Source organism: Anopheles stephensi, chromosome 2 (genome assembly GCF_013141755.1).
Source record: "Anopheles stephensi strain Indian chromosome 2, UCI_ANSTEP_V1.0, whole genome shotgun sequence".
Taxonomy (NCBI): Eukaryota; Metazoa; Arthropoda; class Insecta; order Diptera; family Culicidae; genus Anopheles; species Anopheles stephensi.
This window is the reverse complement of record NC_050202.1, coordinates 25,069,731-25,089,689: the sequence shown is the minus strand read 5'-3', so window position 1 is coordinate 25,089,689 and position 19,959 is coordinate 25,069,731. Positions and strand designations below refer to the sequence as shown.

At 48.6% G+C, this 19,959-nt stretch overlaps 2 protein-coding genes across 2 annotated transcripts; one reads left to right on the top strand and one right to left on the bottom strand.

Moving 5' to 3' along the window:
- Window positions 1-29: 29 nt before the first annotated feature.
- LOC118505889 (possible lysine-specific histone demethylase 1-like) lies at window positions 30-4,262 on the bottom strand. Its single transcript, XM_036042337.1, has 2 exons — window positions 2,572-4,262; window positions 30-1,379 (listed from the first exon to the last, which is right to left on the bottom strand). Exons 1-2 carry the CDS (start codon window positions 3,929-3,931, stop codon window positions 82-84), a joined length of 2,658 nt encoding a protein of 885 aa, XP_035898230.1. The 5' UTR covers window positions 3,932-4,262; the 3' UTR covers window positions 30-81.
- A 276-nt stretch (window positions 4,263-4,538) lies between these two features.
- LOC118505888 lies at window positions 4,539-11,235 on the top strand. Its single transcript, XM_036042336.1, has 6 exons — window positions 4,539-5,056; window positions 5,126-7,347; window positions 7,841-8,280; window positions 8,409-8,687; window positions 8,850-9,533; window positions 10,025-11,235. Exons 1-6 carry the CDS (start codon window positions 4,729-4,731, stop codon window positions 10,131-10,133), a joined length of 4,062 nt encoding a protein of 1,353 aa, XP_035898229.1. The 5' UTR covers window positions 4,539-4,728; the 3' UTR covers window positions 10,134-11,235.
- The last annotated feature ends 8,724 nt before the right edge of the window (window positions 11,236-19,959 follow it).

The window sequence follows — 19,959 nt, the reverse complement described above, 5'->3', positions numbered from 1 at the left end:
CTCCCCTTTCCCCCCCCCCATCCGCCCCCTTTGCTGTGTGTGCTTTTTGTGCGGCAAGAGCGTCTTTTACTGCGACGAGGATCACTTTTTCGTTTCTTCCTTGGGCGCTTCCGGGTAGCAGTTGGGAAAGCCGAGATAGTAATCGGCGATACGGCCCGCCTCCCGCAACCCGCTCAGCAGTGCACCGTGCACCGTGGCCGGATAGTTGCGGATCGTGTGCTCGCCGGCAAAGAATAGCCGTGGAATGTCAATCGGATTGCTGTCGGCGTCATCATCGTCCTCAGGCTCGTTCTTTTCACCGTTTTTGTCATGGCGTTGCTGTGCTTGTTGTTGTTGTTGTTGTTGTTGCTGTGGCGGAGGAGGTGGAGGTGGAGGAGGTTGTTTCGCACGTGCCTCTCCTTCGGGAGCTTTCGGTGTGACCGGCGCGGCCAGCAGATCGTAGTCGCTGCCCGATGATCCGACCGATACGAAGCTGTACGACCCACGGGCCCAAGGATCCGCTCGCCATCGCGTGACGACCGTCTCCTTCGGCTGTGGGACGGCCGAATTGCCGAAGATACCTTTCAGCACCGCGATGCACCTGCCCACGATTACGTCGTCCGATACGTTCTCCATGATGGCAGCCGATTGACCGGCGACTAGCGCCAGCAGGACTGGCGATTGCGAGATGTTCCAGAACAGGAACAGCTCGCCGCGACTGGCCGTGGTACTGCCGACGTGCCCAAACAGGTTCGTGTTCGGATCCCAGAAGATGCGGTCGAAACAGAGCACGACCTTGTTGAGGTTGCCGAAGCCAAGCCGCCGGATGGCGGACTGCTTCCACTCGGGCAGTGGTGGATCGAACCGGACCGTGTTCAGTTGCTTCGATTCGTCGGCGATGGCAAGCTTTAGGATGCCGAGCGTGAGCGTGCAGAGAACGAGATCCGCCCGATAGCAAACGGTGGAGTTGTTTGATTTGAGATCCGCCGTCACTTCGACACCGCCGGGCCGGTACCGGATGCAGGTGACGGCCGTGTTGACTCGCACGTCCAGATTCTCGGTGAGCGCGATCGGTACGCAGGAGTATCCATTCTTTACCGTCGTGTGGCTGCCGATAAACTCGAAATCATCGTCCTGGTCCCAGTGCTTCAGGGAAAGATTGCTGAGCGGAGTTGCGTTCGCAAACTCCAGGTTCGCAAAGTGCCAGTCGAGGATCTGGCGATCCTTGGAGGAAAGGTACACCTCGGACACTTGTTCGTTTTCTAGCTCGCGCACTTTTGTCTCCAGCTCGGTCTGGTACGCCTGTAACCGTTCCACCTCTTTCCAGGCCAGCTGCTCCTCGCGCGCCGTCACGCGCAGCTGAAACTCGACCTCGAAGTACTTTGTGGCTGCGCTGTCACCTGAAGGTGTACAAAAGGTAAAAATTTATTACAACCAATGATTACAATTATAATTGCAGATAGGTATTAGCGGGTAATTGTATTGTAAATAGGTAACCACATCTATCACATCTTATGATGAAGAAGCATTCGATCAAAATACTGGTAGATATCAGATAAGGACCTAAAAGGACGAACGAATGCTTAAATGTAGTACATAAGAGCCTGGGTTAACATAATCGCGGTCCTGTGGCCGAGGCGATAACGGCGCCGACCTTCACACGGCAGGACCGGGGTTCAAGTCTCATCTGGGTCGTTCCCCCATAGTGAGGACTGACTTTCCAACTATGCGGTATCAATAAGTCTAGTAAGCCAAACTTTTACTACAACGCACGAAATGCGCCATATATCGTACACTGATACGGCCAGTTGTGTGTCCTCTACGGGCCCGAGTCCTGGACTATGCTGGCGGAGGACTCCAATGCACTCGTCATTTTCGAGCGGCGAGTGTTACGGACTATCTTTGGTGGTGTGTGCGAGCGGGGCGTGTGGAGAGGAAGCATGAACCACGAGCTAGCTGACCCGGTTTTCATTGCAGACATTCTGATGGTCTGACCAAAGTCGGAAGGATACGCTGCTTAGGGCACGTGGGAAGGATGCCGGACCCATGCCCTACTAGGAAGGCACCCGTCAGCGATCCGTTCGGCACGAGGCGTAGAGGAGCTAGATCAAGCGGATTCAGACCTGACGGAGGTCGGATGCAGGCGGCAGTCGAGGAGTCATGGACCGAATTTCTTGAACACGAATTGGAAACTAGGGATGTCTTTTAGACGTGCTCCATAGGAGCAGACCAAGATAGAAGAAGTAAGCCAAAAATGGCAGGCATGACCTAAGAGGTCGTTGAACCAAGAAAGAGGAAGAAGAAGAGCCAAGGGTGCACCACATGTCGTTGACAACTTTGATCCGAGGTTCTCGAGTGAGGTGCCTTAATATTGTGCAGCGAAACGGATTTTCCAGTTTCTATTAGTCCCGATCATGTCAAGAAAATGACACCAGACGACCCAAAAACTGTGTTTAGGCTGGCAAATTAACAGGAGTCATTAACAAGCTTGTTCGCGGTTGCGGATGCGGTTGATGGAGCCCGACAGGCGCTCGATCGTAAGCAGCACAAGGAACTTCTTGAGCAAGAAAAGGATTTTTAGTGTTGACTTACCTCCTGAGGCATCGTGTGTCGCTCCTCCGCCACCACTACCTCCACCACTACCCTCCTTGACCGGTGGCGGTGGTTTCGGTGGCTTGGTATCGTTCAAATGTTGCGCTTTCGCCTTCAGATCCCTTATCCTGGCAAGCGTTTCCACGAGCTGCTGCTGATTCGCCAGCAGCTTCTGCTGCCAGCCGATGATGCCGCCCAGATGCTGAACCTGTTTCTCCTTCACGTGCTTCTCCTGCAGCTTGATAATCCATTCGAGCGCCTGACCGAGCGAAACCGGATGATTGCCCGCGTAGTTAAAGTCCAGCTGGTGCGAAAGGTAGCTGGTGGCTTCCAGCAGTCGGTTAAACTCCCGCTCCACCATATCGTCCTTGTGCTTCGGCACCGGTTTCCCGCCCGCCCCGTACAGCGGACACGTGCTCTTGATCGGACACATCTCCATGCCGGTCTGTTTGCTCAGTATCGTCAGCGGGTTGCCCCAGATGCCGGTCACTACCATCGCACCAAGGTCCGCCGTGTAAGCATTCTTCCGGAAGGTCGCAATACGCCCGCCAACCCGATCCCTTGCCTCCAGCACGATCACATCGAACCCAAACTGCTGCAACTGGCGGGCGGCGGCCAGGCCCGAAATGCCCGCCCCGATGACGATCACCTTCGCGTGCTTTTTCACCGGCAGTGGTTTAAGCCGCTCGAAAATGCCGAAATTGATGAACCCATGCCGCTCGAGAAAGGCGTGCACCTTGCGCACGAGCGCCGGATCACTGTCGAACGGTGATTCCATCTTCTTCAGGGCGTTCTCGGGCGTTAGCTGTACCGTCGGTTCCTCGATCCACATCTGCAGGATGCGGTTGCGCACGTTCAGAAACATGCGCTGCGTAACCAGTCCGTGTTTGATGATGTGTGGAAAGCAGACCGCTTCCGCAGCCGTCATCTTATCGACCGGAAGTCGCGACTGAAAGGCGGCACCCTCCAACCCCGTCATCAACTCCTGGTACGGGTTCGGATCCGGGCCGGTAGCTGATTTTTCTTCCAGCTCACGTTTCTTCGATTTCGGCGTGGGAGGATCCGGTTTCGGTCCCGGTTCGTGCTTACGATCGCCGGGCGCATCGGCTCCCTCACAGGCACTCCCGGGACGGCCAGCGCCAGCGTTCGTTTTCGCACCATTATCCCCGTACTCTACCTTCACCTTTTTCCGGCGGCTCGTACGTCGTCCTTCGTCGGATTCGGATTTACTAGGACGCTTGACGGAGATGTCGGTCATTTCTACGTCCGAATCGTCGCTGATCAGCGTTACCGTTTCGACCGCATCCATGGTCGGTCCGGTATCGTCCCGCGTTTGTCCTGCGGCCGCCGTACCGTTCATATTCGCCTTCGCCGCGCCGTTCGAATAAGATTCACCGCTTCTCTCCTGCCCTTCTGTCTATGGCACCATTTTCTTATTGTTTTACCAGCGAAAAACGCCCGGGAAACCTGATGACCTTTGTGCTTGAGACTTTCCTTGTTCTGCTTGCTTGCTGGCGGGGTTTTTGTGTCTTGTTCTTGCCGTTCTACTGTTTGATTCAAACCCGAATACTCCAGCAGGTCACCAGAGGGTCATCGAGGAGCGTGAATACAACTTTTTTTGCTCGTTGTTGCATGCACAGAAAAACTGTTTGTCCTCCTTTTTTGGTTTTGGGATTTGACAGATACCGATTTGTTTGGAAAAACACGAACTGCCCCAAAGCACAAATTTTCAGCTGCGCACAGGGTGGTTATAAACTTTTGCGAGGAAGCTGTGTTGCAAATTGAATGAAAAACAAATTTGCACGATTCGTTTCGCTAATCAGCAGCAATGGTTTTATGCGATTTTTCACCTCAAAAATTAAGAAACAAAAAAACATATTTTTTAAGGTATCAAAAATAAAATTGCATGCACAGGATGAGCCACCTCGCTCTAGCAACCTTGTGCGTCTTGCAGCTGCTTGACAACTGTCACATGAGTTTTTCAGTCGCAGTAAACGCGAAAACAGCAAGTTATGAAAGGAAGGAATTTAGCTGTGTTTTACATAGAATTTCACAAGCGTACCGCAAGTGTAGGGAGTTTTTAACAGTGTTTTTTCAGGGACAGAAGCATCCGCACTAGCACCAGAGAGCCACACCGTCGAATGCGCTCCACCGTGCATGCCTGCATCGTTGGTCGAGGGCACGCTTTCCCCATGCACCATGGAGAATCCGGCGGACGACGAGAAGCAACAACTGCCGTCGCCCGTAAGCGGTGACCTTCCGGAAGGCTTGGTGCTGGTGAGCAGTGGAAGCGAAGGTCCAGACGAGGATGAGGATCATGAGGAAGGCGAAATACAGGACGAAGATGACGAGGGCCAGCAGCAAGAACTGGAGGACATCAGCTCGGAGGAGGAATCGACTATCCGGGAGCGCATGGCAGCGCTGGAAGCGATGGACAAGAAGGTTGGCATGATGAAGCGCAAATTTGCCAAGCACAGCAAATACGGTACGGAAGCGGTGTTCTAGTTTTACGATGCCGAAACAATTGCTTACATCGAGGCATTTGTTTTTTCAGACTACCTAGACGTCGAGGAGGTTATGAACGGGAAGGAAAATTATTATTACTACCCGCAACATCAGCACCCGCCACATCGTACCCATAAGCCATACAAAGCAAGCACCACAAGCAAAGAGGACAATCGCTACGCCGACGGCAAACATACGCGCTCGGTTGCAACGAAACGGAACGCTGAAAAGACGAAAGAAAAAGGTTCGAAACGATCCTCGCACCGTTCACGCCATAAACGGCGACGGTACGCTTCCCGGTCGCCGGCACCCGCCGAACGGCATCCACACTCGTCGGATTCCGAACCGGAAGCGGCCGTCGATCGGGAGTATCTGAAGCTTGCGTTGGGTATTGGCAATGGCAGAAGCCACCGGCATTCCAGTACGAGGAACCCGCTAAAAAAGAAACTTTTGCTGCAAACCGCGAAGCGAAAAAGAAAATCCGAGGTTAAGAAGAAACCAGTGGTGGAAGAGTCGGACGAATCCGATGCGGTCGTGATAGAGGACGATGCGGACGGGGAGGAAGAGGAAGAAGAATTGCAGCTCCGGCTGCTAGCGCTCAGCACGAAGCCGATCGTGCGGGAAGCGGGACTTGGAGAGATTATTTCCGAATTTCAGATACCATCACCGCCGCCACCGCCCACGATAAACCAGGCGGAAGATCGTGTGTCCGACGCGGTATCAGCGGAAGAGCAAGAGTTGCGCCTGATCGCGCTTAAAACGGCCGTACTGAAGAAGCACGCATCGCGAAAGAAGCGCCGCGAGCTGGACAATGAGCAACCGTACTCGCCGAGCGACGATATCATGCTTTCGCCCGTCCGGGAGGTACCTCCCGTTTACGAGAATGGTGTGTACAGCGATGGGCACGATTCGGTGGAAATGATCGAGGACGATGCGGACGATGTGCAGATCGTGGAACCACAATACGTACAGATCGACCTTGTCGATTCGGACGATAATGGAAACGATATGGAGATTAGCCCACTGGGCAGTCCGATCGAACGGGGTGCAAACGGGCCGGAAGATATGGAGGAAGATTCACAGCAACCCATCGATATGGAGCTGGCCAGTAGCGACAGTATCGGGAGTGCCCCATCGCCTGCGTACAGTGGTAATGCGATCGAGCAAAGGTTGCTTCTCGCGGGGACCGATTCTTGCGATTCTGCACTGTTCCATCGGAGGGGAGATTTGGCACCGGCAAGCCCTTCCGTTACACCCGACTCGATGGAGGAAGCGGAAGCGGAAGCGTTGCGCCATCTGCTGCTAACGAAAATGCGCCAAAAGCAAAGCAAACAGCAGGAAGTGGTTGACCCACCCTCGAAGAAGGTGGTGGAACCGAAAGAGCAGGAACCGATGGAAACCGTCCAGAACGAAGATGACCCCGTGGTGCAGTGTGAAGAGAAAGAGCAAGAGTTACCGGCGCGGGCAGAAGAACTAGAACAGGAAACGGATGCTATCTATCCGACGAGCAACGAAAACACCAACTTGATTACCATCCTCGATCGGAGAACACAGCGAAAGCGAAAGAAAAAATCACTCTCGAATAGTGCTAATGTTCCGGTGGAGCAACCAACCGCCACAGACGTTACCCCTGCCATTCAACTGCCACCTGAGGTCCGGCCGCACCAACCACAGCAACAAGAACCGGCCAAACCGGCTTCCGTCGTTCACACGCAAAAGCTCGTCAACAACCCGAACAAGCTGATCAATCTGAATCGAACTGCTGTGTCTGCACCATTGCCTCCGCTGCATCTTACGACCGTGACCAGGACAGAATCACCCAAGGAACTAACTACCGTCGATACGTTTGTTTCACGACCAGTAGCGAAGCTCGTGATACAGCTTGGCCATTCCGATTCTGATTCGGAAGTAGATTTCAGCGCTTCGTCTCCGGAGAAAAAGGATGATGCGGCGGACAGTGGTGTCGGTCCGGTGGTGCCCGTTGTGGCGTCAGGCACGACGACGACGACGACGACGGCGGGACGGTTTGAGGAGCAGTTGGATAAGTTTTTGAAAAGTGTACGAAGCAAAAGCACGACCGCGCCGACAACCAACCAAGAAGATGGTGCCAAAGAGTTGGCGGAACATTCCGGGAATGTTGGCGGGCGGGTGGCTGCCTGCGAGAAGAGCTTATCGGGAACGAGGCAGCATCAGCAGTCAAGAAATGCGGCAAAGAAACTTCCAACGAGCAGTAGTGGTGGTGGTGGTAGTAATGCTGTGGCGACGCCGACGGTGAGAGTTTGTTTTATTTCTATTTTATTATTGCATATCTTTCTTGCTCTTCTTTCTCTTTGGCCTAACGACATCTTAGGTCATGTCTGTCATTTCTGGCTTACTAGACATATTGATACCGTATAGTTGAATAGTCAGTCCTCAGTATGGGGGAGAAGGGTTTATTTCTTTCCTGAAGACTGAAAGCTGAATCCAAATGGGCCAATCGTTGCCATGGCAACTCTCGATTTGCACCTACTTTGCTCACAGCCTGGAACTGATAACGCGAACACGAACCTGCGAGCGTAGTTCCTTTGGCTAGTTTGTCAAACACGGTGTCCAATCAGCTGATAACGTAGTCAAACGGTTCTGGCTGTACACACCACCAGTGGTCCTGATGCATTCGTTGGTCGAATCGGCAGGGGCTTTTGCTTAAACAATCGCTGAAATCAGTCCATTTTGTTTGATACATACGTTCAACCTTTGTGTCACTTATTTACCCTTCGCTCTGCAGGCTGTGAGACACCTTTCGAAATCGGCACAGATGGAGTACATGAGACTGGTCGCCCGTATGGCACAATTAGAGCGCGATAAGCTAGCACGACAAAATTCCGCACAGGCTCCTAGCAGCACCGCGAAAGATAACTCAGTTCCTAAACCAGACACCCAAAAAGTAGCCAACAGTGGTTCAGTCGTAGAGCAAAAATCGACCGAACCAAGACCTGCCCGCAGTCCTGGCAAACGGAAGCAATCGTTAAGTGTTGCCGCTTCCCAGCTAACAACGGCCACTACCGCCACCACAGCAGAAGCTATTGAGGAGCAGCTGGCCGCCACTGCCACGCAAGATCCGATCGAACGAAAGTTGCAACAGATACGATCAAGTTTGCCGAACCTATCGGAAGCGTCCCGTAACCGGTTGCTTCTGACCGCGGAGAAACAGCTCGAAAAGCACAGGTAAAGCAGCACCAGAGGCACGTTTGGCCGTTGTCCTCATTCTTTCGCCCAGCGTCCCCACAACCCACGTTTCACCACATATTCTTCTTCTTGTTCGATCCGACGAAACCCCGTACAAACTCCTGCAGCGGTGCGTTTATGAGTGAGCTCGAGCGCCATAACGCGACGATACTGGAGGCACAGCAGGCACGCCGGGAGCTGTTCCATCTCGAGAGTCGCATCGAGCTGCTGAAGGAAAAGCTGGCGCTGCTCGAGAGCGTGTACGAAAAGCGGCGGCACCGATCGTGCGACACGATTAGCAGCCTGCAGGCGACGCGCAAGAAGATCCTGCTCAGTCGCAAGCGTTCCGGGGAGCTGGAACGCATGTGCTACCAGATCGGGCGTACCATTAAGGGGGAAACGTATCAGTAAGTTGGAATTGTTGAACACACACAGACACACAGTAGACACAACACAAGAGGAGACGGGGGAATACGGGGGCAGATTTGACGGAAGAGTGTCCCGCGCAAGTTGGCCGCCAAACAGCGGGTTGGAAACAGGGTCTTAGTCACACTAACGCTTTCTTCCAGACTGCCGGCATCGTCGAGCGGAACCGTGGTGCAGCAACAGTTGCGCATTTTGATCGCCGAAACGCGGGAGCTGCGTAACATTCGCAAACCGACGCTGCAAGAGTTTAAGGATGAGATGATCGCCAACCACAGGCGACGGTTGGCGGCGAGCAGCACGAACGATCAGCCCGGTTACTGGAAAACGGTCACGTACGACAATGACGAGTGTGACGAGGGGCGATCGAATGAGGTGGGAGCTCAGCGTGAGGACGAGGACGGAGACGCTGTAGCCGAGCGCGAGCAGATGAATACGTGTGAAGCGATTAATCGGGACGAGGAACCAGTTCCTGAGGAGTCCTGTCTTCCCGTGGAGGCTCCTGCTGTGAAAGAGCAATCAGAACAAGTTGTAGAAGAGGGTGAACCTCATCCGACGCATGAGGAGGATGAGCGTGTGGCCGAAACTGAGCCAGCAGCAACTGTACATACTGTAGCACAGACGGATGAGGCTTCGGCTGCGGCTGACGTCATTGTGCAGGAGCGGGAGATACCGAATGATGCTGAGCCAATGCTAATGCAAGACCCGTCACCGGGTTTGATCCGGCCGGAAGACACTAGCGCGATGGAGTGCGGCGAGGAAGGAATCGTTCCAGGCGAAACGTTCCGAATAGAAAAGTACACGTCACCGCTGATGTCCTTGAAGCAAGGGTAAGTTAAAGTTTAAACACCATCTCATCTGGATGATGATCGCGCTTGATCAGCAATCGGTCCTTACTTCAATTCAGCAACGATAAAAATTGAACTCAATATCCTTTTTCCATTTTTCCCCCTCTTTCCTTCCCCCCTCCCCACCCCTTTTTTTGTGTGTCTTTCCTACCCTTCCGATGACTGACTCATTTACAAAATCATTTGTCGAATCGTGTCGATTACTAATTATTCCATCATTTTACTGGCGCTACTGTTGCTCCTGCACGTGATGAGATCCTGCATTTATGTTTTCCAACACATCATGATCCTGTGTTCCGCCCTCAAACACATTACCTCACGACGAAATGATGTGCCGTTTTGTGTAAAATCATCATCACCATACCCATACACACGCTGTCCCCGTACATTGTCCCTTTCCCCACCTTTCTCCTCCATTCTGTTTTCTTTCTCTCTCTCTCTCTCTCTCTCTCTCTCTCTCTACTTTCCAACAGTGCACAGAACATTCCCACCGGTATCCTTTGTCCCTTTGAGCTCGGAGGTCAATGCGTTGATCGGGACTGCAAGTACGAGCACTTTAGTGAGCGTCGTACGGTGGCGTAACGGCGTTGTGTTGCTATGTGATTCTTAACCTGAGTGCCATCGCCATTTTGTTTCGATTTCGTCCTGAATCCTGCATTTTCCAAACCCCCCACCCCCCACCACCCATTTTTTTCTCGCGCACTCAAGTTTCTGTCCCGAAGCTAACCATCTCTAGAGTAGGTTTGCCATGCCCTGTTTTCGCGTTGAGTTACCGTTTAAAGTGTACATTAAATGATCCCCGTATGTTGGTTCCACGTCTACCGGCCCCGCTCCCCACACCCTGGTGTTCCCTGTGGAAGAAGTGCAAGAAGATCGAATGGCCTGGGGAATCGAGCATCACAGGAAGCTTCCGATGATGAAGCGACGCAATCATACACGGACGGCGGCCTGTTGACGGTGGTTGGGCTCCGGGACGGACCGGGTACGAGATGGAACGTCGTGTTCCACATTGGGTAAGTTGTTGTTATACCAGATATCCCTCCGATATTCTGTTTTCGGTTTGTTCACTGTCGAAACCATCGATCGGGTCGGGGTTGTTGCGGTGGAGCGCAGGCGAGCGATCGTGTGATTATAGTGCCGTGCAATCGGACAATCGAAGTGGAAACCAGCTTTCAACGCCAAGGCAGCACACACGCCACGCTGTAAGCATAGAAGAAGTTTAGTTTAGTGGTGCAGTTAAAAAGTTCACGCGAGTGAAAAGCAAAAGTCGAAGAATGCGCGGGGGAAAACAATGTGCGGGAAAACAGTTCCGCGTGTCGTTTTGCTACAGGAGTTTTAGCATGATCGATCCTGCTGCCGAGTCGGTGCGCAGAAGAACGTACCAACCTGCCAGCTGCCTCTCATGACTACTTCGTGTGGGTCGTTGCGCACCGGTGTGTGTCCTTCCCGATGCTTCTTCATCGCCCACGGTGGCGATCATCATCTTGGTAGGGGGAAATTCGAAACTTGGAGCAGACACGAGTTTCGGATATGAATTTTTGAATTAATTCTTTTTTCTAGAATTTTTGAATCTAAATTGTTTACTTTTTTGTTGCTTTGGTTTCTTCTCGAAAAATTGTTTCATTTTCTTTTACTACCAAGTACATTTGAATTAAACGTTGAAATTCACTACGGCAAACTCAAACGGTGTTTGTGTGTTTGTTGTGCGTGTGTGTGTGAGTGTTTATATATTTTGTCTATTATTCACTGTTCCCTTTTATTATAGTTTACTTCTCTATTGTTTTACTAGAGCACTTGTAACGCGAGCGAGTATTTATGAACTTAAATTATGCCGTTGATTGATCTATCTTATAGGGTTTTCCTTACTTTCAAACACTTCTGTTTTTGTTTGGTTTGTGTTTTTGCAACACACACACACACTAGTTTTGGAGCAGCGACCGTTGTGTACATATATTTCGAACCGCTGATACTACCGTTGCTCTGAACGGATTCCTTTTGTTGTTTTGTTTTTATCTCTTCTCTTTAAGTCTTTAAGTACTCTTCGGTGTAGTACAACATTTCTATCTTTCGCTTTATGTTAAGGTGTGCTCTAGTGCGTAGTACTTTTTATTTTTCTTCTTCTTCCGTTTGGGATGGATCTTCTCTCCGAGCGGTACGTTGCGGGAACCAGTACAAAGTGATACAAAGTGAAAAATCGAACAAAAATCGAAACGAACGAACTAAAACTAGAGGAGAAGATTTATTTGTTTTTGTTGTTGAGACTGAATCAAAATGAAGACGAAGAAAAAAAGAATAAAACCATGTAAGGAAAATGACGGTAAAATAGATCGATGCGTTTGTTGTGCGGCTGAGTTTATTGCGGTGAAGGTATTGAGAAAAGAGCGTGATCAGTGAATCGGATTGAAAGAAATCAAGCAAGGGAGATATTCGCACTAGATTCTGTTTTTTTTTTTTCCTGGAAAAGGGTAAGGAGTTCTGAAAACGCATACATATGTGAAAAGAAAAGAAAGCAAACTTTAAAAAATCGCTCTTTAAATCGCTATCATTTCTCGAGGATTACTATAGTTTTCTTAAACCAGCCATCGGACGATAAGGAATGATCAGCAAGAGTTTGAGAAGTAAGAGTAAGTGCCCAAGGGATGAAGAAATACATGTACGAGATGTGAAGAAGAGATTGACAGACAATCGAGTACTTAATTTCTCTAACTATAAGGATACGTATTGAAGCGCTAACCTATCTCAAAATGCCGGGAAGCTTCTATTCCAGTATTTGGTGGAAAGAAAGATGTCCCTATAACGTCAATATCGGTGGTGGATCATCTTAGGAGCGGAAGGAACGATCACGAAGGTCCTCATCGGTTAGGAGAGCCTGTTCGTCGATGGAAATCCCGTTGGTTTTACTCACAAACTAGTCACCATAGGAGAGACCTCAACTACCATTCCGCTCGGGGCCTCCAAAGTCCTTGATCCGCTGCTGGTCAATATGTAACTAGTTAAACTAACAATACGGTCAGGTCATTTAAGTTGAATTAGGAACAATAAATGGTTAACCTAGGTCAGATTCTTTAGCATTAGAAATTTTGGTGAGAAAATCTCAAACAGGGAGCATCTCCCATCATATCATATCGACTAAGACTTAAAGAGACAGAGCAGTTGAAGACCAACAAGAGTTTAAGACTGATCACAACTGGACCATAATAACTGCCATAAACTGTAACCATAAACTGGTTACGTTTGTGTTGAACTGAGTCCAAAAGCGATCATCAGGGTCTCGGTTTCACTCTTTTTTCGACTAAAGTCTGTCTGTTGTATGCCGACGTGGTCAAGTTCTATCTTCCCGTTTGCTCGTCTTAAGACTTCCTTATTACTTCAAAGATGATTCATTTGCGGATTTGTGTTCCTCTAACGGGCTCATCCTTTGTGTAGAAAAATGCTGCGTAATCTCGTTCGACCACTCTCATGATAAGCAGCTATATAGCTACCAGCTCTGCAGCTCACCAATCCCACGATTCCATCTGGTAAAGGACCTTGGTGTGTGGCTCTATGACAAACTGTCTTTTGAGCCACATGTTAACTCTGTCCTCGAGGGAGCCAACAAATTATTGGGCCTCATCACTCGAATGGTGTCTGAGGTCCGTGTGATCCGCTGTATTACGTGTGATCCGCTGTGAGGCGATGGTGAGGTGATGGCGACGATCTTCATACAGCAGGACTGGGTTTCAAATCCCATCCGGACCGTAGTGAGGGCTGACTATCCAACCACGTGGTATCATTAAGTCTAGTAAGCCGGAAAGGCAGGCATGACCCAAGAGGTCATTAGGTTAAAGAAGAAGAAGATCCTTGTACCCAACATTGACTCCCCTACTTTCCTGGTGGCCATTCCCATTTAAGTATATTGTATCCTACCGCTTGCGCGTTCGCTTTTCACTCCTTATTCCATTGCGACGTTCGCGGTTCGTGCAGACTGACCCTTGAATGAGTGCGCGCTATCCGACTTTAATGCCGCAGGTGATTTGTAGTTGTTTGCTTCCTGCCGTTCCCGTATTTTGTCTACCTTGTCCTAATGTGTCTCGTCCCTTTCTTGATCATTTTAGTAATTTAAAAAAAATTATATTGTATCAGACGCTACTGTAAAGCCCTCGAGGTAACCAGTATTAAACAAATAAATAGTAAATAATAATAGTATTTTAGGGCGGTACGGTGGCCGAGGCGACAGCGGTGACGGTCTTCACACGGCAGGACCGGTGCTCAAATCCCATTCGGATCGTTCCACTTCGCTACGGGTGAAATCAAGTCACAGAAAGCCTGAAATGGCAGACCGATACCTCTCGAGGTTGTAGTGCCAAGGAAGAAGATGAATAATAATAAAGGCAGGCTAATTCTAGGAATATCTTTCCTTATAAATAGTTTTTTTTAATGGAAAGTCGGTCAAGTTGAAATGCTAACTCTCGATCTTATCTGCATTACACAATCGAACACATGAAACCATTTAGGCTCTCTTTAGCAAAATATCAAAAATTATATAAAAAACTTATCCTATCGTTAATAATACAACGATGGGATCCTTCAAAATGAAAATATGCCGAAGTAAAGATAACTTAGCCAAATAGTACCCAAGCAAGCAATACTAAGTACTTATCACAAAACTGTCCCAAACAAGTGTCTAAATGTCCACGATCACCGCGACGATACGATCGTGTTGCAATGATGAAATGGTTTGAATAAATCTTCCTCCCGAAAAACACCCTCCAGTACCTATCCGTGTCCGTGTCGCAGTCAGTGTAGCTATGGGGAGGGGTGGAATGGTTCCAAAACGTCCCACGCAAAACAGCCAAGACTCGTTGTTGGCATTTGCAGGAACAAACTTAAAAGTTTGCGCAAGCAGAAATTAATGAGTTCTTATCAAAATATTTGATTTATGAACTGAAGCGAGAGATAGAGCAAAAGAAAGAAAAAAAAAACACACACACACACAGAAGACTGAATCTGATCTTTAAGCAGTAGTATGGGTTGGTACGGTGAGATTGATGGTTAGAAAGCAAAGGCAAACTGAGTGAAAGAAAAACGCAGCAAAAGGTAAAGTAAGTGCACGGGCACAACGAAAAAGTTAAAAGTAAGCAACAAAATGCGAAAGTCTAAGTAAAAAGAAAAGAAAAAAGATGGGGATGAAGATGTGGAAAAGGAAAGCAACAACCCCCACGAAACATTTGCAAAGTAAGGAAGGAAAGAGAGAGAGAGAGAGTGGGAGAGAACGAGAGAATGGATAAAAATTCCTCTTTAGTATAGCAACCAACGCTTCACTTTGAGTGGTTGCTGTGTTGCTGAGATTGCCCTGGCAGTCGTAGTAGGCTGTTTGTTAAAAAATGGCGGATAGAAAATGGAAAAGTTTTCCACCGTTGCCACTGGCCACTGGGCTGTAGAAAAGAGCGTGTGTGTGTGTGTGTGTTGAAGGTGACCATGATGCAGACTGAAGAAAGGGGGGATGTTGGGACTGTTTTCGTTTTCCACGGTGGGGGCAATAACAGAAAAATAAAACTTACCCGCAATGGCCGAACCGAATCATCCGTGCCGAGATGGGAAACCACCGGGAGCGCGTTGTTAAGCGCGAGGAAGAGAAAATTAAAAGAGCTTCGGGTGGGAAAAGTTTAGTCGGCACCCGGGCAGTGGGAAAAAAATTCTGTTTGAATTGATTTCGGTAAACAACAAATTTATTTACACCGGCCAATTTTGTGTGTTCACTGTGTGTTCACCCCGCGCCGGCCGCTCCAAGCACCTCGCCCTCCTCCCCTCGGCGGATCCTTTCGGTCCTGCAAAGCGAACGGTTGCTGCCTCCCATACAGGGGGTTGCTGTGCGATCCTTTCCAATCCGAAGGGCATTTTTCGGGGTTTTTTGGAGCTGACATCTCATCTCATGGCGCTGAGGAGGTTATTTGCACAAACGTTCCTGGCGGGCCAACCAGTGGCGAAGTTTTTTGATGGGTGCATCCAACCGGAAACGGGCCACTGGCCGGTCGGTTGTGCGATTTGTTTCCTCGCGCCGCGTGCATGCGTGGGTCTGCTGCTGTCGGTGACGGTTTTTGTTGGCGTCAAAAAATGGACGACAAGCTTTAAACTTTTCCCGCGCGCTCGGACCATACGATGGCAAGTTTCCTAACCTAATCAGCGGTGCATAGCAGCAAAAATTTGTGCCGGTGCCGAAAGTTTTCGGTAAAATCCGCCTCGAAAGGCAGTGGAGTTTTCCAGTGAAGTGTGGCGATGCGTGAAGAGCATTGTTTACGGATTCGCGGGAAAATCGTTTGATTGATATGCAAAGAGTGAAGAAGGCTGATGGTAACGATGGTGCTTTCAGAAGGTGTTGTGTTGTGTGGAGGTAACCGATAATTGTGCCCCCGGGAGAGAATTTGTTGGGGTGAAATTAATTTAGGGTATTTTATATTTTCTTCTTATTATTGGATTAATTATTGTCTGAGAACTGACTAGTTTAGCATGCCTTATGTGATGTTGAATATCTTCAAGTATCCCTGCTTCCTGTATCGAGTAGGGATCCTTGTTTCTTCAAGGTAGGCTCTCTGCTGTTTTGACCGATACGGGAGAATCATCAGGATATTGACTTGCTAATACGATGACCTCTTTATCGAAGTCTTAGAGTATCTCACTTCTGTTGAAACTGTAACATATGCTAGAATCGCGATTTACTACCATCGTAATGGTAGAATGAATCGGATCCAAGGAACATAAGGACAATGATGTGTCGGAAATGAATGTTCTAAAAATGTAATTAAATTTTAAGGAACATGTTTTCACAGAATTCCCCTTGGCCTTTAAGATCTTATCTTAAATCACATCACAGAGGATCACATCTCAGAGGTTTTAGAGGATCACATCTCTGAGCAAAGCTGATGCAATTCTTTGCCATCAATCATTGAAAGAGAGTCTTCAACTACGGTATGTGTTGAGCAATACTAGAATAAGAACTGTAACATTTTCATGCTTACTTACTTTACGGGCACTACAAACGGATCGCGGCTGTTCTGGAGGACGCATCAACGCCATCACTCCATCTCAATGTTGGCCAACCACGCCTTCTCTGTCCATGTGGACGGCCTAAAAGGACTTTATGGGCAGGGACGTCCGGTACCATTCTCATGATGTGACCAGCCCACCGAAGCCTGAAGAGTTTAATTCGCCTTACAATGGCGAGATCACCATACAGTTCGCTTCTTCTATTGCCCTTGCACATATACGGGGACCAAGAGACAGAGTCCTTGTCTCAGAAGCGTATGTGAGTGCTGGGACTATCTCCCAATGCCGTTCCATACTCTACAATCCTTGTTAACCCCCCTATGATATGTTATATCCTAATGTTTTCTACTCCTACTTTAGTGATAAGATAAACATTACTGTCACCATCGTGGCAAACATATTTAAATAAATAGTAAATAAATAATATAAATGTTCTGTAGACTCCCTGCTTTGTCCGTTGCTACAAGTATGTTGAGGAGACAAGTTTCCTCAGGCTGTAGAGGACAACTCATCTAGAGATTAAGTATGGTCAGTGGCGGATCAAGGTCTTTGGAGGCCACTAGCACTCTGATTCTGATTCGTTTGCGACCAACAGGATTTCCCTCGCTGACGAGGCCCCGAGCGGTCGCTCCTTTTGCTCCTAGCTTGAACCGCCACTTAGTATGGTGTACAGTATCTGTCTATAAAAAAACTATAGTCATGCCAGATAGGACAACAGGATTTAGAGAGTTCAATAACCCAGCTAGATTGAGTAAAAAAAAAAAAATATTCATAAGGCTTTCTCAGTAGCGCCATGTATGTTTGAGGTCGAAGCAACTTATTTAGTTATTTATTTATCTTGTCTAACTCAAGTCATCAAGATCTCTGGGTACTACAGTCTCAAAATGTCTCGGTCGCTATTTCTAACATTTTTCATCTTCTTTCTTGGCCTAATGACCCCTCCCAGGTAATGCATGGCATTTTTGGCTTACTAGACTAACACTATGGGGGGACGGTCCACATGAGACTTGAACCCTGGTCCTGCTGTGTGAAGACCGGCGCCACTGTCGCATCTACCACCGAGTTGCCCATTCTTTCCGACATTCTTTGATTTGATTTTGCCCAAAGCTGGATAGTTAGGTTCATGTTCGTTCTAACTACGGTGTTGCGTCCATATAATTCGTTTTCTAACGTTAGGTTTTAGACAGGCGGAAGAGAGCAGGGCAACATTTATAATAAGGAAGGAAAAACTACAGAAGGAGAGTTATTTGAAAGATTGTCCTCATAAGAAGTCATTACAGTTACCCACTTTGAGTCATTTGATCACTAAGGTAGTTTAGCGTCTGTTAGCCACGAGACTCTTGGATAGCAAGACTCTCCGGATATCAAGTACCTTTATTAACAGTAGCTCAAATTGTAGTAGAAATTTAAGGGATCTTACAAATACTATGAGCAACCGTGTGTAGCTGAGTAGCTAAGAATCTTCCTTATTCTTCTTTCTTAGCACTATAACCTCGAATGGTCTCGGTCTGCTAGTTCTGGTTTTCTGTGACTTGATTTTATCCGTAGCTGGATAGTAAGCCCTGCGTACGGGGAGGCGGTCTGGATGGGATGGGAATTTGAACCCCGGTCCTGCCCGTGTGAAGACCGGGGCGGTTATCACGTCGGCCACTAGATCTAGATCTTAGCCACTAGAGCTAAAATTAGTTAGCATTATTTTAACAATCCAATTTACTACTATATTGGTCGCTAGTTTGTTTCCTAGATGCTAGATGTAGAATAGCTTAGAATTTGCCAAACTGCCACGCCGTACACCTTCAAAATGATCCTTACAATATAAATTGCAAACTAATATAAAATACTAAAGATCATTGTCTTCACGATGCGGCAAATCTTGGAGGAGATGGCGGAGCAGCAGCTCCACTCCTTCCATCTCTTCATTGATACTAAAGCCGCATATGACAGCATAGCCAGGGTAAAACTGTACGACTCAATGAGCTCTTTTGGAATCCCGACTAAGCTTACCAGGCTTGTAAATATGACAATGGCCAACATCACATGCCAGGTGAAGGTGAATGGAAAACTCTCAGGCGCCTGGTAGCCTTTGCTGCCACCAGGCGCCAGAGAGATGGGCTTACCTGTCTCCTTTTCAACCTGGCGCTAGAGAGAGCCATCCGCGACTCGGAGGTGGAAACTTCAGGGACCATCTTCTAAAAGTCAATCCAGCTCCAAGCATACGCTGATGACATAGACATCATTGGGTTTGAGGTTCTCCTATGTAGAAGAAGCTTATCAAAGGATCGAGCGTGCGGCACAGAACCTCGGGTTGGAGATTTACGAAGCCAAAACCAAAATGATGGTGGCACCACCAGCGGCCTTGCTAACAAACACTGGTGGCACACTTCGAAGTCGTCCAAAACTTCATCTATCTCGGGTCAAAAGTCAGCACCGACAACAACATTGATGTTGAGTTACGCGCAAGGGTGCTGGCTGCCAACCGGGTTCATACTACAGCCGGAGGGAACTTCTCCACTCTAAATACCTGTCGCGACGGACGATGCTGAAGGAAGATGCTCAGAAGTCATGAAAATGACACCGGACTACCCAGCCCGGAAATTCCTTTTAGGCCTTCCACACGGACGGAGTGATGGCGTTGATGCGTCCGCCAGAGCTGCCGGGCCGGGTAAATAAGTAAGTAAGTAAAGATCATTGTGCTTCATCGTTCTCCGATCATATCAAGAATCTCACCTAGTTTAGGCGTAGTTGAGGTAAATGGACGTAATGTGCTGCTCCTGTCTGACAATAATTGCTAAGAAATTACTTAATTGGATAACTTCGACGGAAGGAAAGAAAAAACTTAACGCCTTTGCTATTTAAAAATGACTAAATGTATGTGATCCTAAAGACATTTTATCATCTTAAACTTTTGATTCATATTTTAACAACACCTTTACTTTGTCTGATCTGTATCTTAAAGTCGCTCTACACCTTGCCTTCACTGCTCTCAGCAGGAAGTGAAAGTTTTTCCTCCACTCTATGTTTGTCGATCACTTATCCGTCATCATTGTACTGTTTTGAATAATTCGATTCAAGCCAGCTCCACCGCCGGGAATCCGGGGCTCCATATCTATCGGTTTAACGCATGATTTCACAGCCCTCCGTTAACGGTTTGTTTTGATTGTAATCAAAAATTAAAATTGCTTCTCCTGGCTGGGCGTTGGCCACCGTCGGATGGGAACGGTTTTAGGGGCTTGCAGCTAAAGTTGCTGGCCTGCCATGTCCAATCAGTGCAATCGGCCATACTTCCTGCCACTCAAGTGCTTGCTGCTGCTGCTGCTGCTGCTGTGCGTCCATCGTTAAACGATCTCGCAATTGCTTTAGCATGTTCGACGCGTATCGACATACA

Coding starts and splice junctions, on each gene's coding strand:
- LOC118505889 (XM_036042337.1), bottom strand. CDS start 3,931: ATGAACGGTACGGCGGCCGCAGGACAAACGCGGGACGATACCGGACCG. Junction 1,380..2,571: donor GACACACGATGCCTCAGGAG/GTAAGTCAACAC, acceptor GTACACCTTCAG/GTGACAGCGCAGCCACAAAG.
- LOC118505888 (XM_036042336.1), top strand. CDS start 4,729: ATGCCTGCATCGTTGGTCGAGGGCACGCTTTCCCCATGCACCATGGAG. Junction 7,348..7,840: donor ATGCTGTGGCGACGCCGACG/GTGAGAGTTTGT, acceptor TTCGCTCTGCAG/GCTGTGAGACACCTTTCGAA. Junction 9,534..10,024: donor CTGATGTCCTTGAAGCAAGG/GTAAGTTAAAGT, acceptor ACTTTCCAACAG/TGCACAGAACATTCCCACCG.